General features: G+C 49.7%; 7 protein-coding genes across 7 annotated transcripts; 4 read left to right on the top strand and 3 right to left on the bottom strand.

Moving 5' to 3' along the window:
* Positions 1-77: 77 nt before the first annotated feature.
* N7516_000218 (uncharacterized protein) lies at positions 78-2,027 on the bottom strand (the record flags this gene model as incomplete). Its single annotated transcript, XM_057212940.1, has 1 exon — positions 78-2,027. The coding sequence occupies one exon, from the start codon at positions 2,025-2,027 to the stop codon at positions 78-80; it is 1,950 nt and encodes a 649-aa protein (XP_057074823.1).
* A 1,729-nt stretch (positions 2,028-3,756) lies between these two features.
* On the bottom strand, positions 3,757-5,180 carry N7516_000217 (UPF0075 domain protein; the record flags this gene model as incomplete). Its single annotated transcript, XM_057212939.1, has 3 exons — positions 3,757-4,923; positions 4,979-5,053; positions 5,103-5,180. The coding sequence occupies 3 exons, from the start codon at positions 5,178-5,180 to the stop codon at positions 3,757-3,759; spliced, it is 1,320 nt and encodes a 439-aa protein (XP_057074822.1).
* A 471-nt stretch (positions 5,181-5,651) lies between these two features.
* N7516_000216 (putative MFS sugar transporter) lies at positions 5,652-7,661 on the top strand (the record flags this gene model as incomplete). Its single annotated transcript, XM_057212938.1, has 8 exons — positions 5,652-6,045; positions 6,125-6,214; positions 6,276-6,685; positions 6,737-6,928; positions 6,992-7,086; positions 7,138-7,294; positions 7,346-7,406; positions 7,471-7,661. 8 exons carry the CDS (start codon positions 5,652-5,654, stop codon positions 7,659-7,661), a joined length of 1,590 nt encoding a protein of 529 aa, XP_057074821.1.
* A 698-nt stretch (positions 7,662-8,359) lies between these two features.
* N7516_000215 (putative C6 transcription factor) lies at positions 8,360-10,715 on the top strand (the record flags this gene model as incomplete). The annotated part of the gene is made up of 6 exons (XM_057212937.1): positions 8,360-8,464; positions 8,565-9,012; positions 9,063-9,480; positions 9,535-10,143; positions 10,195-10,286; positions 10,349-10,715. The coding sequence occupies exons 1-6, from the start codon at positions 8,422-8,424 to the stop codon at positions 10,713-10,715; spliced, it is 1,977 nt and encodes a 658-aa protein (XP_057074820.1). The 5' UTR covers positions 8,360-8,421.
* Positions 10,716-11,790: 1,075 nt separating this feature from the next.
* N7516_000214 (putative proline permease) lies at positions 11,791-13,490 on the top strand (the record flags this gene model as incomplete). Its single annotated transcript, XM_057212936.1, has 2 exons — positions 11,791-12,125; positions 12,185-13,490. The coding sequence occupies 2 exons, from the start codon at positions 11,791-11,793 to the stop codon at positions 13,488-13,490; spliced, it is 1,641 nt and encodes a 546-aa protein (XP_057074819.1).
* Positions 13,491-13,821: 331 nt separating this feature from the next.
* On the top strand, positions 13,822-14,887 carry N7516_000213 (class I SAM-dependent methyltransferase; the record flags this gene model as incomplete). The annotated part of the gene is made up of 2 exons (XM_057212935.1): positions 13,822-14,030; positions 14,133-14,887. The coding sequence occupies exons 1-2, from the start codon at positions 13,841-13,843 to the stop codon at positions 14,885-14,887; spliced, it is 945 nt and encodes a 314-aa protein (XP_057074818.1). The 5' UTR covers positions 13,822-13,840.
* Positions 14,888-15,209: 322 nt separating this feature from the next.
* On the bottom strand, positions 15,210-16,652 carry N7516_000212 (uncharacterized protein; the record flags this gene model as incomplete). Its single annotated transcript, XM_057212934.1, has 2 exons — positions 15,210-16,166; positions 16,287-16,652. 2 exons carry the CDS (start codon positions 16,650-16,652, stop codon positions 15,210-15,212), a joined length of 1,323 nt encoding a protein of 440 aa, XP_057074817.1.
* Between the last annotated feature and the right edge of the window lie 97 nt (positions 16,653-16,749).

Genomic DNA, 16,749 nt, shown 5'->3' with positions numbered 1-16,749 from the left:
TGGATCTTTGCATTTCGTATACAACGCGTGCATTATATCTATTTATCCGACTTATACTGCCAACCTCGTATCACCATTTACCTCCGGTTGTAAATAGCTGTGGCGTTAGTGAGGAACGTATCAAACGCTCCGTCACCGGTAATTGGGATAATCGACTTAGGAAGGTCCTCACCCTCTGTATTGCGGTCATCAACAGTCTTAGCATTCGTCTTCTCAACCCACTCTTTAGCAGAGCTGAACTCAGCATCTGCTGTGCTGTGATCCTTTCTATCGAGCGCCTCGAGCATGGAAATCAAGCACTGACAGGCACTCGCCCATTGCCTAGCAACAGTCGCCCAGGGCGCCACGTCCGTAGCGAAGGCCTTGGTAGCCATTTTGGGGAGCACATCGGGGATGGTGATAATGAGTGCGAGGCGATCTTTCAACGCCTCAGTTCCGTCACTGGCGCCAGCTTTGCGAGCGGCCCAGAAAGCCGCAATGTCCTTAGTGAGGCTGGGCGCGTTGACTTCGGGGCTTTGGTATGGCCAGTTCTGGCTGAGGTCGGCGAATGCAATGAGTGCCTCGTGGACGGTTTTGTCACTACCCGACAATTCCCATAGGCTTGCATCCATGGACTTGGTGGCGTTGTACGATGGCCCATTCCATGTATAGTCTCCGTAGTTGGCGAGTGCGGCCATAGAGGCATATGGCTGGTTCATCGGGTTTGAGGTGAATCCAAGAAGATGCTTGTATAGCTCGGCAGCACGTTTGGTGAGAGGATTGAGGAATAGACGATCACGGTTGCCGTCGTTGACTGGGAAGTTGTCCCATAAGAACAAGTTTTCCGTGACGTAGCTCGCGTCGGCTTTCACGACACTGTCAACTGTAATGTCGTCGCTGAAGACTCCTTCCCCGGTCCATTGGACGCGAATCTTCTTGTTTAGCTTGGTGCCGAATTCTGTTTTGTACGGGGATGCTGCGCTGCCGGCATAGTTGGTCGGGACGGTCTCGAGATCATCGAGGTCGTTCGGCTCGATGTATTCAGTCTGAACACGGTTTAGATAGAAGGCCTGGGCATCGGCAATCCATTCATCGTCCTCTGTTTCGGGCCACTTCTTCTTGTCGGCATCGCAATGGAATTCGAGAGGGATATCATCGAGCGCAATATAGAAGCTGCTGACACCAAAGTCGCGCAGCTGGTTAAACTTGGTGACGGTAGCATCAAAGTCATCGTTAGACGAGTAGCATATGTCTAAGCCGGGTGAAAGAGCATAGGTGAAGTCGACATGGTTGGTATTTGCAGTCTCAACAAGCTCCTCGAGCTGAGTAAGCTCGTCGCCACTATAAAGCGTGCGCCATTTGGCGCGGAGAAGTGGATCATCCTTGGGTGTGTACACATAAGTGTTCATCTTGTGCTTTCCATAGAAAGCAAACTGATCAAGACGTGCCTGATGAGACCAGGGGACACCGTAGAAACCCTCGATCGAGCCACGGATAGACATGAGCGGCCAATCGCGGACCTTCACACCGGGAATATGGCCACCGTCAAGAAGTTGACGAAGAGTCTGTGCCGCATAGAAAGTGCCACGCTCGTCCACACCATTGAGTACAATGCTTGGCTTTTGCTCATAATAGCCACATGCAAAAACATAGCCGTCGGGGTCGAGGTCATTCGCAGAGTTTCCAGCAAGAGCCTTGGCGGCAGCGACAGCAACTCCAGCTTCTTCCTCCGTGCCAATGAAAATATGCGTGCCTTTACCACTAGGCTTGTTGGCAAGAACAGCATTACCACCTGCGGCAGCCACGACTTCCTTGATCGTGGAGATCGTGGCCGAGTCATCGAAATCGTCGGTCACGAGGGTTACATCACCCTTGAGTGATACCTTCCCGCTGGTTAATGTCATTTGTTGAGGAGTGGGCCATACTGCGGGGCCTTCGGTGTCACGACCAGCGAGGTCGTTAGCAATGGGTACAGCATTGACTGGCCCAAGCGTAGCAAGGGCGACAACAAATGCCCGAAGGCAGGTGATGCGGTGTAGATTGAACATTGTGTGAAGAGATAACACGTTAATTGTTCATTGGAATGGTTTATATAACAAGGAAGGCGGGGTTTACAGTCCCCCGAGGTGCCCAGGTGTTTATTGATAACCTTCCAAGATTGGAAGGGGCGGCTACCACGATCAGTTACATCATGGCGAGAGGATAGTCCAGTATAACCCCTAGAAAGGGTACCATTGGGGTTTGGTTTGGTTTGGTTTGATTAATTTCTTAGTTCGTATGCAGCCTGTATCCTAAACGGCAGTTTAGAACGGGATATTCCGAGTATCCTAGAAGATAGGATCTACAGGGAATAGTCCTCTCAGGTGGTAATTGTTCCCAGATTGTAGTGTTATCAGGTAGTAGTGCTTCGCGACAATAAAGGAGCAGAAAGTGCAGGAAACTGCACAGCGACAATCAATCTGAACTGCCAGGGGTTATTCTATGTAGCAAGCTGGCATGGTCTCGACAATTCACCACCTCCCCCGCTCGCAACTTAACGCGTGTATCGTAATATATAATATATTATAGCGAGGTAAGGTGGAGGCAGTTATAGAGAATTCTCGAGTGTCGCTGATCGTTGATTGGGTGAAGATTGACTTGGCCTGTGGACGAGTACGACCTTGCAGATCGTCAGTCATCAATGCTCTCCCCAAACCACATTCACGGGGTAGGGATAATCTAGATATCTCGGCGAAATACGCTTAAGCCCTTGAAGTCTCTAAAGCTTCTCTGGACTGTAACGTTACACTACTTAGATTGCGGGGTAAATGAGCAGAGAAACGAAGAATTGAAACAAATTCGTCATATATGAGGTGTAATAATAATGATCTTGCCATATACTTCAAGCGAGCAAGGGTAGCACGTGGCCTATCTTAATAGCACTGTCTATGTATATAGGAAGTAACTATGAACCTCCTGTTCTTAAATGCCTATATCCTAGAGCGAACGGTCACTGAGGCCTATATTTTCCTTAGACCATTTTTATTGCGATATACCTGGTCTGATTGGTAATGTCCAAATTAGTACACCGTTTCAACCCGGCAACTATCAGGTCTTAGAAACCCGATCATTATGCGAGACCCTACGAGTCCGAGTTGAAGAATGTGTTCGTAGTCCTTCTCTCAAAAAGGGTCTAGAAGAACGCCCCACAAGGCTACCAGTCCCTAGATCTGAGGAACAGCTTTGCCCGAAGTCTAGATCCAAATAGGCAATTGATATATGGGGAGAAAACTATCCCCACGCCACTATGGGGTATGTAAGAGCAATGGTGGATTAGGTAGCCCACCTCATCCACAGACGATCAGATAGACCCGGTAAAAGTTCGGGCGAACAACTGCCGAGGCAGCCGGGGCTTTTTTTTCTGCACGTGCCGACGGCACTGCCAAAATGGCTGAATGGATATCTACTCTCGAAATTTAATGTATGTACAAAGAGCTTAATGAAAACTCGGTTTATGCTAGTGGTCCTAGTGTAGTGGGTCGCGTGCTTGGTGTTTTTATACTTTGAACGCATATCAAATTTGCCGGTTGAGTCTATTCCCATTTCTGAATCTCGAAATATTCACCGGCACCTAGAGAAAATAACCAAGAATAACATCGCATTCGTCAGTCCATATATATGTACGTTATCATTGTAAGGCTTCGCCAAGAAGAAAAAAACTTAAATAGTATATAAATTCATCCCAAAACCGGTATGCAAAGGGCTTGACAGAAAAAAGAAAAAGTACGTAACTCGTATTTACCACTTGTTGTCGAAAGCCTTGCCATCAACGTAGTTAATCATCTCATTCACTGGGGGCAGATGATCACGACCAGCGCCAAACGACATGCCCTGACGCAAGACGTTGCGGTAGTTTTTGCCCGGAGACACCTTACCGAGGACATATTCTTGGCGAGTCTCGACACGAGTGGGGACAGGGATAGAGCGACCGACCACAGCTTCCATACCCTGCCAAGCAAACGTGATGGCCTCCTTAGCGCCACCAGGGATACCAGCCTCATCGAGCATCATAATACGAGTGTTGGGGTAATTTTCCTGGATAAAGGCGGCGATGTTGGGGTTGTAAGCACCACCGCCGCACATGAATATCTCGGCGATCTCGAGGTCCTTGGGGGCGTAGCGACGGTAATGGTCCACGATCGCCTGGGCGGTAACACGGGTAATGGTGGCAACGACATCGTCAGGCTTGAGGCCCTTGGCCTCGGCTTTGACGATAAATTCGTGGGCGATAGTGTCACGGAAAACCTCACGACCCGTCGTCTTGGGCGGCTCCAGCGCGAAGTAAGGATGTGTCAGGAAATCGTCGACAAGTTCCTGGTCGACGGTACCGCGGGCACCCATCTCGCCATCCTGGTCGTACTCGCGCTTGCCGTTCGTGTAGTGGCGCACAACGGCATCGATGAACACGTTTCCTGGACCGGTGTCGAAATCGTAGCAGGCGTCAACTCCGCCGTGGCTGTCCGGGAGAACAAAGCAAACATTTGCGATACCGCCGATATTCTGGCATGCACGTAGCTTTGTTGGGTGGTGCAGCACTAGCGCGTCGAAAAAGGCAATGAGGGGTGCTCCCTGACGTCCAGCTGCCTGATCACTTACCCGGAAATCGGTGACCGATGTAATGCCCGTGCGCGAGGCTAGGAATGTGCCCTCAGCCATAGTCAAAGCGCTGCGGGTTTCGCCGGCCTCTGGCATGGAAAGTAGCCAGATGGTTTGGCCGTGGGATCCGAGGACATCGATCGATTTGATGTCCACATCGTAATCCTTACAAAACTGGTGCACGGCTGAGGCGAAGGTCTCGCCCAAGAGCACGTTCACTTCAGACAACTCCGAAGGTGAGGTCTTATTATGGAGAATCATGTTCATCACCCTCTTTTTGATGACCGGCTCAAGTGGGATTTCTCCATACTGCGGTTATTGGTCAGTATGTTGTACCCTGTGGAGCAATCCAGTAGGTACTTGCCTTAAGTAGTTCGAAGTGCATGGGCGATTCGGGGGTGTCCTGGCGAAATCGACAAAGAGCGCAGTCGATACCATCCTATAACTGATGAGTTTGGTGTTTCTCAAGTGCATAGACAACCACCCACCATGGACGTTCCGCTGTTCAGACCCAAAACGGTGATATCTAAACCATGGCCATTACCATTAATGGAGTGGGATCCCATAGTTTATTTCCAAATTGCAAATAACACGCGGAAATACCAGAAACAACTCGGGAAAAAAAAAAAGGAGAACATCTTGAGGATCAAGTCCCCTATTTAACTAAACCCGTTCCTGTCAGCCGATACCCATAATGAACCAACCCATGGATGGTGGAGACCGAAAAATCTCCGCTCTGGCATTCCCGATTCTGATAGATCTAACATTAGTTGACAACTGAAAAGGCAGAAGGGATGATCGGCAAAACGCCTATTAGGGAATTCCAAATGATAAATGGCTACGCGCTTGAAAAATATCGTGGCTTGGGCCCCCCCCGCATGGACAGCTCCATAGTGTCCCCGGTCTTACCAATCTTGGCCTTCACATTCTTCAACAAATGCCGGGGGCGGGTCCCAGGACAAGGATTACTTGAGATAGCTTCTTTTTCGCCTTATGGGGGTTCTGGGGAAGTGGTTTATTATTTTTGATCATCTATCATGGGCTATACGACACTATGGAAGCGACTTTCGCCGCGTCAACTGAATGTCGCCATTCACCTCTTCTCACTGATTTCCATCTTCTTCGAGGGATATGACCAGGGTGTGATGGGTGGCGTCAATAGCGCACCGAGATATGTGACAGAGGTTGGCATTGGTAAACCAGATGGGACAGTGACCGACACCACTCACCAGGGTGGCATTGTCAGCATCTATTACCTGGGCGCAATCTTCGGTTGTTTCGCTGGCGGATGGCTCGCAGATCGAGTTGGTCGGATCAACGGCCTACTCGTTGGATCATTATTTGCGCTAATAGGTGGCGCCCTACAGGCGGGCGCGCAGGATTCAAATTTTATGCTGTGCGCTCGAGTGGTTACAGGGATTGGGACCGGGGGTAAGAATCCTTCCTGGTCGCGTCTCAGCTTGGGGCTTACAAGGGGCTACGATTCTAATTTTTTTTTCTTTTCTTACAGCTTTGACTGGCATCACCCCGGTATTAGTGTCAGAGACATCTTCCGCAAACCATCGAGGGGGCTTTTTGGGTTATGTCTTTATTGCCAATTGTGAGTCGTCAATTCATGATATCCACTGTGGGGGCCCTTTCTAACAAGGATTATTTTCAAGATCTAGGAATCTCCGTCGCATATTGGATCTCCTTCGGCCTCGCTTTCGTCGATAACGGTTACTCGGATGTAAGATGGCGCTTCTTACTCGCCTTCCAATGTTTCCCGGCACTCCTCCTAGTTGCCTTTATCAAAATGTTGCCGGATAGCCCCCGCTACCTGGCCTCAGTGGGGCGGAATGATGAAGCGCGAGACCTTTTGAATCGTATTCGCAAAGACCGGGCCTCCCAGGAAGATATCGACCGAGAATACCTTGAGATTATAGTCACGGCAAAGGGAAGCAAGCGCAGCTCCCCGATTGAGTTTGTGAAGATATTATTTGGAAAGGGTGGAAAGCCGGGGCTGAATCTGGGCCGACGAGCTTGGTTGTGTGTTTGGCTTCAAATCATGGCGTCCTGGACAGGTATTACGGTGAATTACGCAACCAGTCCCGTGAACGGCCATTGCTAATATTAATTATAGGCTGTCACTGCCTATTCTCCGACATTGCTTGCCCAGGCAGGTTATAGTGATATAAAGCAAAACGGTCTGGCTGGAGGAATCAACACAATTGGAATCATTGGTACCATTATCAGTGCTCAAATCATTGACCGATTGGGCCGACGGGTGTGTTTGATGGGCGGAGCGGCTGTTTTGTTTGCAGTCAACCTTATTGTGGGTTTTTCTTCTACAGATCGAAGTGCTTTCTCAAGGCGCTTTCCCCTAACAATTTTATAGGCTGGAGCTGTTTATGAAGGCTCGCTGCATAACCCTGAAAAAGCGGCTCAATATGCGCCTGGTGCTGTGACCATGCTCTTTTTATTCAACTTAGGGTAAGTCCGCAGGCAATTCCGATTATCTTTATATACTAAAGTGGTGTCTAGTTATGCCGCCACTTGGGGTACGGTTGCTTTCTTGATCCCTACTGAGATCTTCCCCAGTGATCTAAGAGCCCAAGGAAATGGATTCGGAATCACTGGGTGGGCTATTGGAGTGGGTATGACCACTTTAGTCAACCCTATCATGTTTAATGTTATGACTGTAAGTGGCCTCGACTTTCCTACTTCAATGGAGATACTAATACCCTTTTAGAGCCGTACATACTTTTTGTTTGCTGGCCTTAACCTCATCTGGATCCCGATCGTCTACCTATGTATGTGTTTGATGTCTTATTGATCCACGTGCAGTTCTGGGATCTAACATGTTCTTCTCCACAGTCTATCCCGAGACCCGCAACCGCTCTCTTGAGTCGATTGATGCTCTTTTCTCAACCCCCAGTCCATTCTATTGGAAGATGGAACAGGCCTATAAGCTCCACGGTGATGTCCTCGCCGAACATGGAGTCAACGGTAGTGAGGCTTATAGTGACGGCAAGGCCGAGCTGACAACCTCCCCGTCCCCCGTCTAAACTTGGAACTGTCTAACACTTCACCAGCCATATATGTCATACTATATAGAGCGCTTTGGGCGAGTTACACGAACCCCCTCCACCCCAAGCAACACATATATAAGATCATGTACCAAAAGTTGTTACCTGTACTTAATTAATGTATTATAAAGATTGCAATCATACCATTATTACATCTGTTTCACTTCTTTCTCACTTCTTTCTCACTTGTTTCTCACTTGTTTCTCACTTGTTTCTCACTTGTTTCTCACTTGTTTCTCACTTGTTGCTAGTAGTCCGGGGGTTTAGTTGTAACCTTTATAATATCAATCTTCTCTTTTATCTTTATGTACAAAATATTAATTGATCTGCAACGTTGTACCTAAGTATGTTGTACATAATATATTATACCCTATGTAGCCTATCAGGACTCAATGATCGCTTTCGATCTCCCGTCAACCTTGGAATGACACGCTGCTGAGTCATCTCGTGTTATAACTCTAATGCCCGACTTTTATCTTCAACTCATTTTCGAACAAAAGTTCAATTGCGCATCGATGTCGGAGATATTTGCTTGAGTTTGCTCAATTTCTTTGGCGGTTTTTTCCCTTTTTTCCCCCAATTTTGCACAGTCTTTACCCCACGATTTCCCACAAGTGAATCTCCCCCGTGTCTCTCACGGAACCCCGTTTTTTTTTTTGCCGAAGTTCGGGGCCCCAATTGTCTCCCGCTCTCCCTTGCTGAGACCACTTTCCAAGGTTGGAATGAACTAATGAATTGAATGTCGCAAAAACCCCGAAAACTCCAACGCGTCTCCAAAGCCTGTAAGATCCCCCACGTTCAATTGTATACTCCACTTGCGCTTGGCGGCAATTATTCCCCCGGATTGTACTAGGGAGCTCAACACTCATGTTGCATTCACAGGCGACTTCTGCAACAGACGCAGCATCAAGTGCGGCAGAAGTGAAGACCCGCTAGGCAGATGTCAGAATTGTGCGGATTTTGACGTCCCGTGCACCTTTGATCGCCCCGCAAAGCGCCGGGGCGTCAAGGCTGGCACCAGGACTTCGATGCGAGATACTCCGTTGGTAGGAACTCCTGCCCCTGAGAATGTCCTCCCTGTCCAGCCTGCTGCGCAGGCGACAGGGAGGATGTCAAATTCCTCTGCGTCGAGGAGCTCGTATTACACCGAGTCCGCCCACCGCCCGTCATTCACAGGGGATCCATGGTCTACCTTTACTGCTGGTGGGGTGGCAACGGAGGGGTATGATGATGACGGCGCGTTGCGAAACTCATGGAATGCGTTCGCCATCGCCAGTGATCGTCAAATCCGAAATCTGGTGCAGGTATACTTCGAGATTGTGTATCCAATGTACGAATTCACCTGATCTTTTGCTCTTTTTATGGCTGATAAAATTCCAGCTTCCCGCTTTTCCACAAACAATCTTTCATTGAGAGAGTTCATAACCAAGAGCACCTCCGAAACCGAGGTTTATTCGCCTCAACGATGGCAGTTTGCGCGTTGGTTTCTGGGCGCGCGCGAGATGGCGCACTGTTCACTAATAGATGGCATCGCGATGAACTCGCCGAACCTCCATCCGAGGCATTTTATGCCGCTGCCAAGGATTCTATTCCCCGAGACCTTGCAGCGGCAAGAGGCATTAATTATATGCGCGCATGCGCTATTCTCGCAATTGCCAGCATTCAAAACGGCCAGATTAAGAATATGCAGAAGTACTCCGGCATGTACCACACTCTCACCAGCATGGAGGGCCTTCATGATGAAAAGCTTTGGCCAAAGAACCTGAGCGCTATCGAAATTGAGGAGCGACGAAGACTAGTATGTATTCCCTTCATCTTATAGTTACTCTTTCCACTAACTCTAGGCCTGAAGTTCTGGTCTATCTATACGCTGGATATTTATTCCACCATTGTATGGGGAGGCGTGATTCGTTACCGCGAAGCGCATTCTCTGGTACGATATCCGAGCGAAGTTGACGATGAGTTCATCACACCACACGGCTACGGGCTGCCGCCCGTGTCTCCAGAGTCAGGCGTCAGCCCGGACGATGTCACTGTGGTATCACGGCAACCCGTAGCATGGCTTCGGGGCTGGAACTTTACGACAGATCTGTATCGAATTTTAGAATACGTCGTCGATGGCAATCGACGTCGTTTCTCGTCCGCCAACGGGACCTCACAGGTATGGTCTCTGTTTACCCCGGCATCCATGTCAGAACCAGCAGTCATGGATAGGGTACTATCCATGTACGCTGCGCTGCCGTCTCAATTTAAAGAAACCCCACCTACTACCGGGGATATGGCCAAGGATCTGTTCGGGTTTCAGTCTGCCAACATCCAGGCAACACTGCAACTCCTCCGGATGGTGCTCTTGTCAGCGGAAGAGCTCGGTGTAGACCGCAAGTGTGATGTGGCTGGAGAACTCCTCAGTGTTTTCAGCAAAGTTCCCGTGGAGTATTTGAATGCCATCAGCTCTCCTTTGGTAAGCCAATCATCATTATTTCCCTAGCCCTCATTTAGTAACCTCTCACAGCTCCATCATCTTGGCGGAATCGGCTATATCCTCGGCTCTGTAATGGAAGGAAGTTTATCAGAAGCATCCTACCAACGCGTCCGCACGTTACTGTAAGCCTTTTTTATTTTTAACATATCCCCAACGAACCATCTAAACCACTAACCTCTTACAGACTCGAAATGGCCGACCTCCTCGCCCGCCTCGAGACAGGTCTCCAGCGCGCCGCCGGCGCCAGCCAACGACTCCGGTCGCAGGTAGATAGAATCGACGGCTACATGCGTACCTCCCGGCTACACAATCTCGCGGCGCAAAACCCGCGCCCTCAACATAACACAATCCCCATGGACACGAAACGCGAGATGCCTATCCCACCCACAACATACATTCCTCCTAGTGGCCCTGTCCCGACGGTCGGTCCGCCACCGGCAATGGGCGAGCAGATTATGCAGTTCCAGTTGCCGCCGGAGTTGTTGTCGGATTGGCCGTGGCCGTTGGATGGGGCTCATACGGAGGGTTTTCTTCCGTTGGCGTTTGAATGATTCACTGGTTAAGGTGTGGATCTGTGGGAGTTGGAGGTTTTGTCTTTAATTATTTCATAGAGTAGATCAAAAGGATTGTATCTAGTCATCGGTTTATATTTTATATCTCTGGCGATAGTCGAGCTGCGCGAGGTTTGTGGTTATTACCGCCATTCGTCTGTTCTATCTATACTTCCTGTGTTTGTGCATTTCATCCCTTTCGCATGTTTATGTTCATTTTCAAGTTCAATTATCAATCTTAGACCGGGGCCATTGAATGATTATGTACCCTGTCCAACTACCAACCCTAATGGGGCTTTACTTTCAACCATCAGATAATTGCTTTCTCTATATATTCAAAAAATACTTCGTGGGTATCCCGTAATACGAATCTCATTTCATTGTAAAGCACAAGTACAGTCCTGCCCGTCTTGGATGTGAACCTTAACCTTGAAGGAAACACACACACCGGGCCGGCGTCAACCTAGTGCTCAAGCCCCGTTGGCTTGCTCAAAATGCGGGGGTTGACCTTTTGGCTTCGGCTGTGTTTAGGCCATCTCACAGTTAGCCGAGAACGTCACGATGTGTACTCTGTACACCGCAGAAGAGGATATAACATTTTGAATTGCTTTAAGCCTACTGGTCTAAAGATTTGGGACGATATTCCCCGGGCAACTTCGAGTCTTTGAGGCATTGACATGTCTTATCAAAAGTCTTAGCTTGTCGCATTTGAGCAGGGACCCTTACCTAAATGCCCAAGTGGTATGGTCAACCCCCGTTAAGCCCTGATAAGCTTATCACTTGGCAGATCTTCAAGGTTTGGCATCGCCTTCTCCTCCCCCTTTTGGGATGATCCCGAAGACTGAGGTGATCCTGCTCGATATCTCTCTCTTATCAGTAGCGTTCAAGGTCTCGTGTCTCGCACGCCAATGTTCTTGGCAGTTTTGTTCAGAGGTTGTATGGTCAACATGTATGCTGTCTATCAGCATCGTTCTTGGATCCGCGCACTCTTGACCCCAATGTCAGTGCGCATATAAAGAGTCATGTTCCCCGTCTCTTGACTTGAAGTCATTGCAGGCTTGAGTAGTATTTCGCAATGGAGAAGAAAGATTCTACAGACGTTTCCGTCCCCAAGGATACTGGCGCAGGCGATGTTTTACCCTACCGACAGACACAGCGCGGTCTGTCATCCAGACATGTGCAATTAATGGCTATCGGAGGCTCAATTGGTACAGGGCTTTTCGTCGGTATTGGATCCTACCTGCGGGATACTGGTCCTCTGTCACTGTTCCTCGGATATCTTATTTGGGGATGTCTCTTTATCCTACCTGTCAATCTATGTGTTGGTGAAATGGCTGCATACCTTCCTATTCGTGGGTCGATCTTTGAGCTCGCTTCCCGGTTTATTGACCCGGCATTTGGGTTTGCTATGTAAGTCCTGCCATGCCCTATCTCGCTTTGCTTTACGTTTCAGACACTGACTCTTCTAGGGGCTGGGTATATTTCTATGGCGGTGTAATGCTAGTCTGTACAGAGTACTCTGCAGTCTCAACAATCATGCAATACTGGAACACAAGCGTCAATCCCGCCGTGTGGGTCGCCATGGCACTGATTGTTTGCACAATACTTAACCTTGTCTCTGTGAAATGGTACGGCGAGAGCGAGTTCGTCCTAGCCTCAACCAAGATCCTTCTCCTCATCGGACTCGTCCTCCTCACTTTCATCACAATGGTCGGAGGAAACCCCAAGCGCGATGTCTATGGTTTCCGGAATTGGACCGAGGGCGTTATGTTCGAGTATTATACCGAGGGCACCACGGGCCGATTCCTGGGTTTCTTCTCCGTCATGGTCTACGCAGCCTTCTCCGTAGCTGGACCCGATCTCCCAGCCCTAGCCGCAGGAGAAATCCAAAACCCACGAGTGACCATCCCCCGAGTCGCGAAGATGACGTTCTGGCGTATTGTTGGATTCTACGTCGTCGGAGTCCTGGCTGTAGGCATCATCTGCAGTCCCCGCGACCCACGTCTCATGTCCGCCATTGCTGATGGTGCTGCTGGCTCCGCTGCTTCACCCTGGGTCATCGGAATCGAAAACCTCGGTATCGGAGGCCTACCCGATCTGATCAACTTCCTGATCTTGCTTTCGGGATGGTCTTGTGGTAATGCCTACCTTTACAGCTCCAGCCGCACACTCTACTCTCTCGCCCGTGATGGCCAAGCCCCGAAGTTTCTTTTGAAATGTACTGCATCCGGCATCCCCATCTACTGTGTCATCACAGTGTCTGTTTTGTCTTGCATTACCTTCCTCGTGGCTAGTACCTCTTCTGTCGAGGTTTTCTTCTGGTTCGTTGATTTGACCACCCTCGCCCTCGTACTCACCTACACGGGCATGGTCTGTGTCTTTATCGCTTGGTACCGCGCTATGAAAGCGCAAGGAATCGATCGCAAGTCCTTCGTTCCATGGGCGGCGCCGTTCCAGCCATACGGGGCTATTCTTGCTATCATCATTGGCTGCTTGACCGCTATCTTCAATGGATTCTCTGTCTTCAAGCCATTCAGTGTACAAGGCTTCATAACCTCGTATTTCGGTCTTGCATTCTGGATTGTTATGTTTGTCTTCTGGAAGGTGTATCATCGGAGTTCCTTTGTGAAAGTTGCAGAGGCGGATTTGCACTCTGGGAAGGCGGAGATCGATGAAGAGTGCAAGATCTGGGAAGAAGGTGGTTGGGCGGAACGTCGGAAGGAGGAGCTGGCTAAAATGAATTGGGTCCGGCGAGTATGGGAGAAAATGTGGTGATTGTTTCTATGCTTGATGCTTTGTTTATATATATATACTTCCATCTTTTTCTTCATTGGATGATACTCCACTTGATATTTGCTATTTAAATATAGTAACTATAATCGGCCAGCGTAATTGAAAATATAGAAACCCCTAATTTGAGCATAATTATAAAATCACCATGTCTTTTCTACATCTAAATAGGTGCCTAAGTAGGTGTAATAGCTGGACCTCTCAACCAGACGCTTTGATTGGTCTGTGCGGGCGATGCTTTAAGGGCACGCACCGGTGAGGACCGGGACTGGAAAAAGAAAAGTTGCCCGGTTCACATGAGCTTCTCCAGACTCACAAACAACATCAATTCCACCATGTCCAGCATGTCTACTCGCTCCGCCTGGCGGGCTTTGCACTACAGCGCCAAACGTCGCGCTTTCCAACCCACCACTCCCTACCGTTGTTTCTCCTGTGCCAACCGCACCCAGGAGCAGAAGTCAGACAATGACCGCATAACACACTTCGGTTTCGCCAATGTGCCCGAGTCAGAGAAAGAGACGCGAGGTAAGGACCAGGATCTTCCTCACCCTATCCAATTGACCACCATCTGAGATCAATTGAACCAAAACCCGAACCTCATAACTAACCACCAAAACCCCCCTACAGTCGGCGCCGTCTTCAGCTCCGTAGCAGCCTCGTACGACCGCATGAACGACCTAATGTCCCTGGGCATCCACCGCCTCTGGAAAGACCACTTCGTACGATCCCTAAACCCAGGCTCCTGTCTCCCCGCCATGACCGCCGACCAACGCGGCTGGAACATCCTAGACATCGCCGGCGGGACCGGCGACATCGCCTTCCGGATGCTGGACCATGCGTCGAACGTCAACCACGACATGGAGACCCGCGTGACGATCAGCGATATCAACGCGGATATGTTGGCCGAGGGTCGCAAGCGCTCGCTCGATACCCCCTACTACAACACGTCGCGACTGGACTTTGTCGAAGCGAACGCTGAACACATGCCGCATATCCCCGATGCCTCGGTGGACCTTTACACTGTTGTTTTTGGAATCCGGAACTTCACGGATAAGCAGGCTGCGCTGAATGAGGCGTATCGCGTGCTCAAGCCTGGTGGCGTCTTTGCTTGTATGGAGTTCAGTAAGGTTGATAACCCCGTTCTGGATGGGATTTATAAGCGCTGGAACTTTAGTGCTATCCCGCTTATTGGGCAGGTTGTTGCGGGGGATCGCGATAGTTATCAGTATCTTGTTGAGAGTATTGAGCGGTTCCCCAGTCAGGAGGAGTTTAGGGGAATGATTCAGAAGGCTGGGTTTATGATTCCTGGTCAGGGATTTGAGAACTTGACTGGTGGTATTGCTGCGATCCATAAGGGTATTAAGCCGATTGTTAAGGCATGATTGTGCATGTTGTGTTGTGTGTGGGGAGGGTGTGTTCTGTACTATATAGACCTGGGACTTTGCATACTGATTGTATTACATTGTATTACCATGAAGAATATCATTGGCGTTGATTTGCATCGTGTATGAACAGCCTTGGCTGTGAGGCTCGCGCTTCGATTGGGAATGTGCATCCAGAAAAAAGTATGTATGCAAAAGAGAAGCAAAGCTGTGTGGGCGTAACATCGTCAACCGAATGCATAATAATGCGAACGATATGTAAAATCGAGTGAGTATATATATCCAAGAAAGAAGAAGAAAACAGGATCGCTTTTCAGCCATGTCATCCATCCAATAGATCCTCTGCCTCCATCACCCCTAATAAACCGCCGAGGGAGGCCTTATCCTTCACGACAGCAACGACAGAGACTGGATCTGATCTATTTCGAGATTCAGAAACATTACGTCGGATTTCAGCCAAGGGTGTGGAGTCTGCCACCAAGAGCCATTTACTTCGAGGTACAACCAATGGAGTACCAGGATTGTTGGATATAACCTCAGACAAACGCATGTCCATATCTCCACCAGGAGAAAGGAGCGCACGAATGTGCCGTGGAGGGATTATCTCAGATGGTGACAACATCACCCATGACTTGGAATTGGGATTCTGGATGGCTGTGAGGAGGATATCAAGAAGTCGCACATCGCCGGGTGACTGCGACGATGACGCAGAGGCAGTGGGGATTTGATCGAGCGCGACCAACATGTCTCGGGAAATGACGCGCTGTTCCGGTGGTGACTGCAAAGTGAAAGGAGGAATCAAGTGAGTATTTGTGATTTCCTCCCATGGAAGAGACACAGACGACGCTGGAGAGTCAAATGCCCTCGTTGACATGCCACTCGACGGCGTGGTCAGCGGCGTCTCTGCCGCTGCCGCCGCCGCCGCCACTCCAATAGCACCACCAGGATGGAACCCCCGAAAGACCTCTGCAGGGCTCTTCCCTGTCGCGGTGTGTAACTTCCGGGCCGTTGCAATAGCCAACGCATCACCCAACGACAAAGCCACCGTCGTGGACGACGTGGGCGCGCTCACCCCGAAAGAAGACTCTTCATCCTCATGAATCGGAGCCGGCAAAAGAATACCCATCCCCGAAGGGCCATGCAACGAGAGAAGCGGACATGAAGCAGGATGTGTATGCGATGTAAGAGCGATCACCGGGACAGTCGCGGGAAGATGCGGGAGCAGAGATAAAAGTTCCGGCGAGCGACCAGAGAAGGATATAAGAAGCACGGTATCATTCTGGATAGACCAAGTTAGTATCTTAGTGTTTTCCAATAATCTTATCAACAAGACCCGAAGGTGATCGGTCCAAAGTTTTCAAAAGCGCGCCTCTGCAGATGCAGGCGCAGGTGGGCTTACCGGCCGAACCAATCCCAGATCACCATGCAAGGCTTCAGTCGGATGCAGGAACGCGCTATATACACCAAGACTATTCATCGTAGCCTCGATTTTGCGTCCGACCTTCCCACTTTTCCCGACCCCGCAAACGACCAATTTCCCACCCTCGCGCACGCTCCGCGCAATCTGATCCACGGCCCGGGCGAGATCGTGTTGCGCCCGCGCGTCGGTCTGGTAGATGTGCTCGAGGTGTGCGAGGGCTGCTCGCTCAGTTGAGATCACATGGATTGCTGTCACCACTGATGAGACATCTTTTGGTGCTTGGGGATCGGATGAATTAGGAGGGGTGAGAGGCCAGGGGGCGTCCCGGGTGGTTTCTTCGAACATTAACATGGCAAATTCTCAATGTTTTAAAGCATAGTGACTGGATGTAAGATTGATTTTATGAGTGAAGTGGTGGTCTCTGCGCACTCCGGTTAATTTG

The sequence above is a fragment of the Penicillium verrucosum genome (assembly GCF_028828655.1).
Source record: "Penicillium verrucosum strain IBT 35672 chromosome Unknown utg000001l_segment0_segment0, whole genome shotgun sequence".
NCBI classification, from domain to species: Eukaryota; Fungi; Ascomycota; class Eurotiomycetes; order Eurotiales; family Aspergillaceae; genus Penicillium; species Penicillium verrucosum.
Note: the sequence above shows the minus strand (reverse complement) of the source record. Positions and strands in the feature narration are given on the sequence as shown.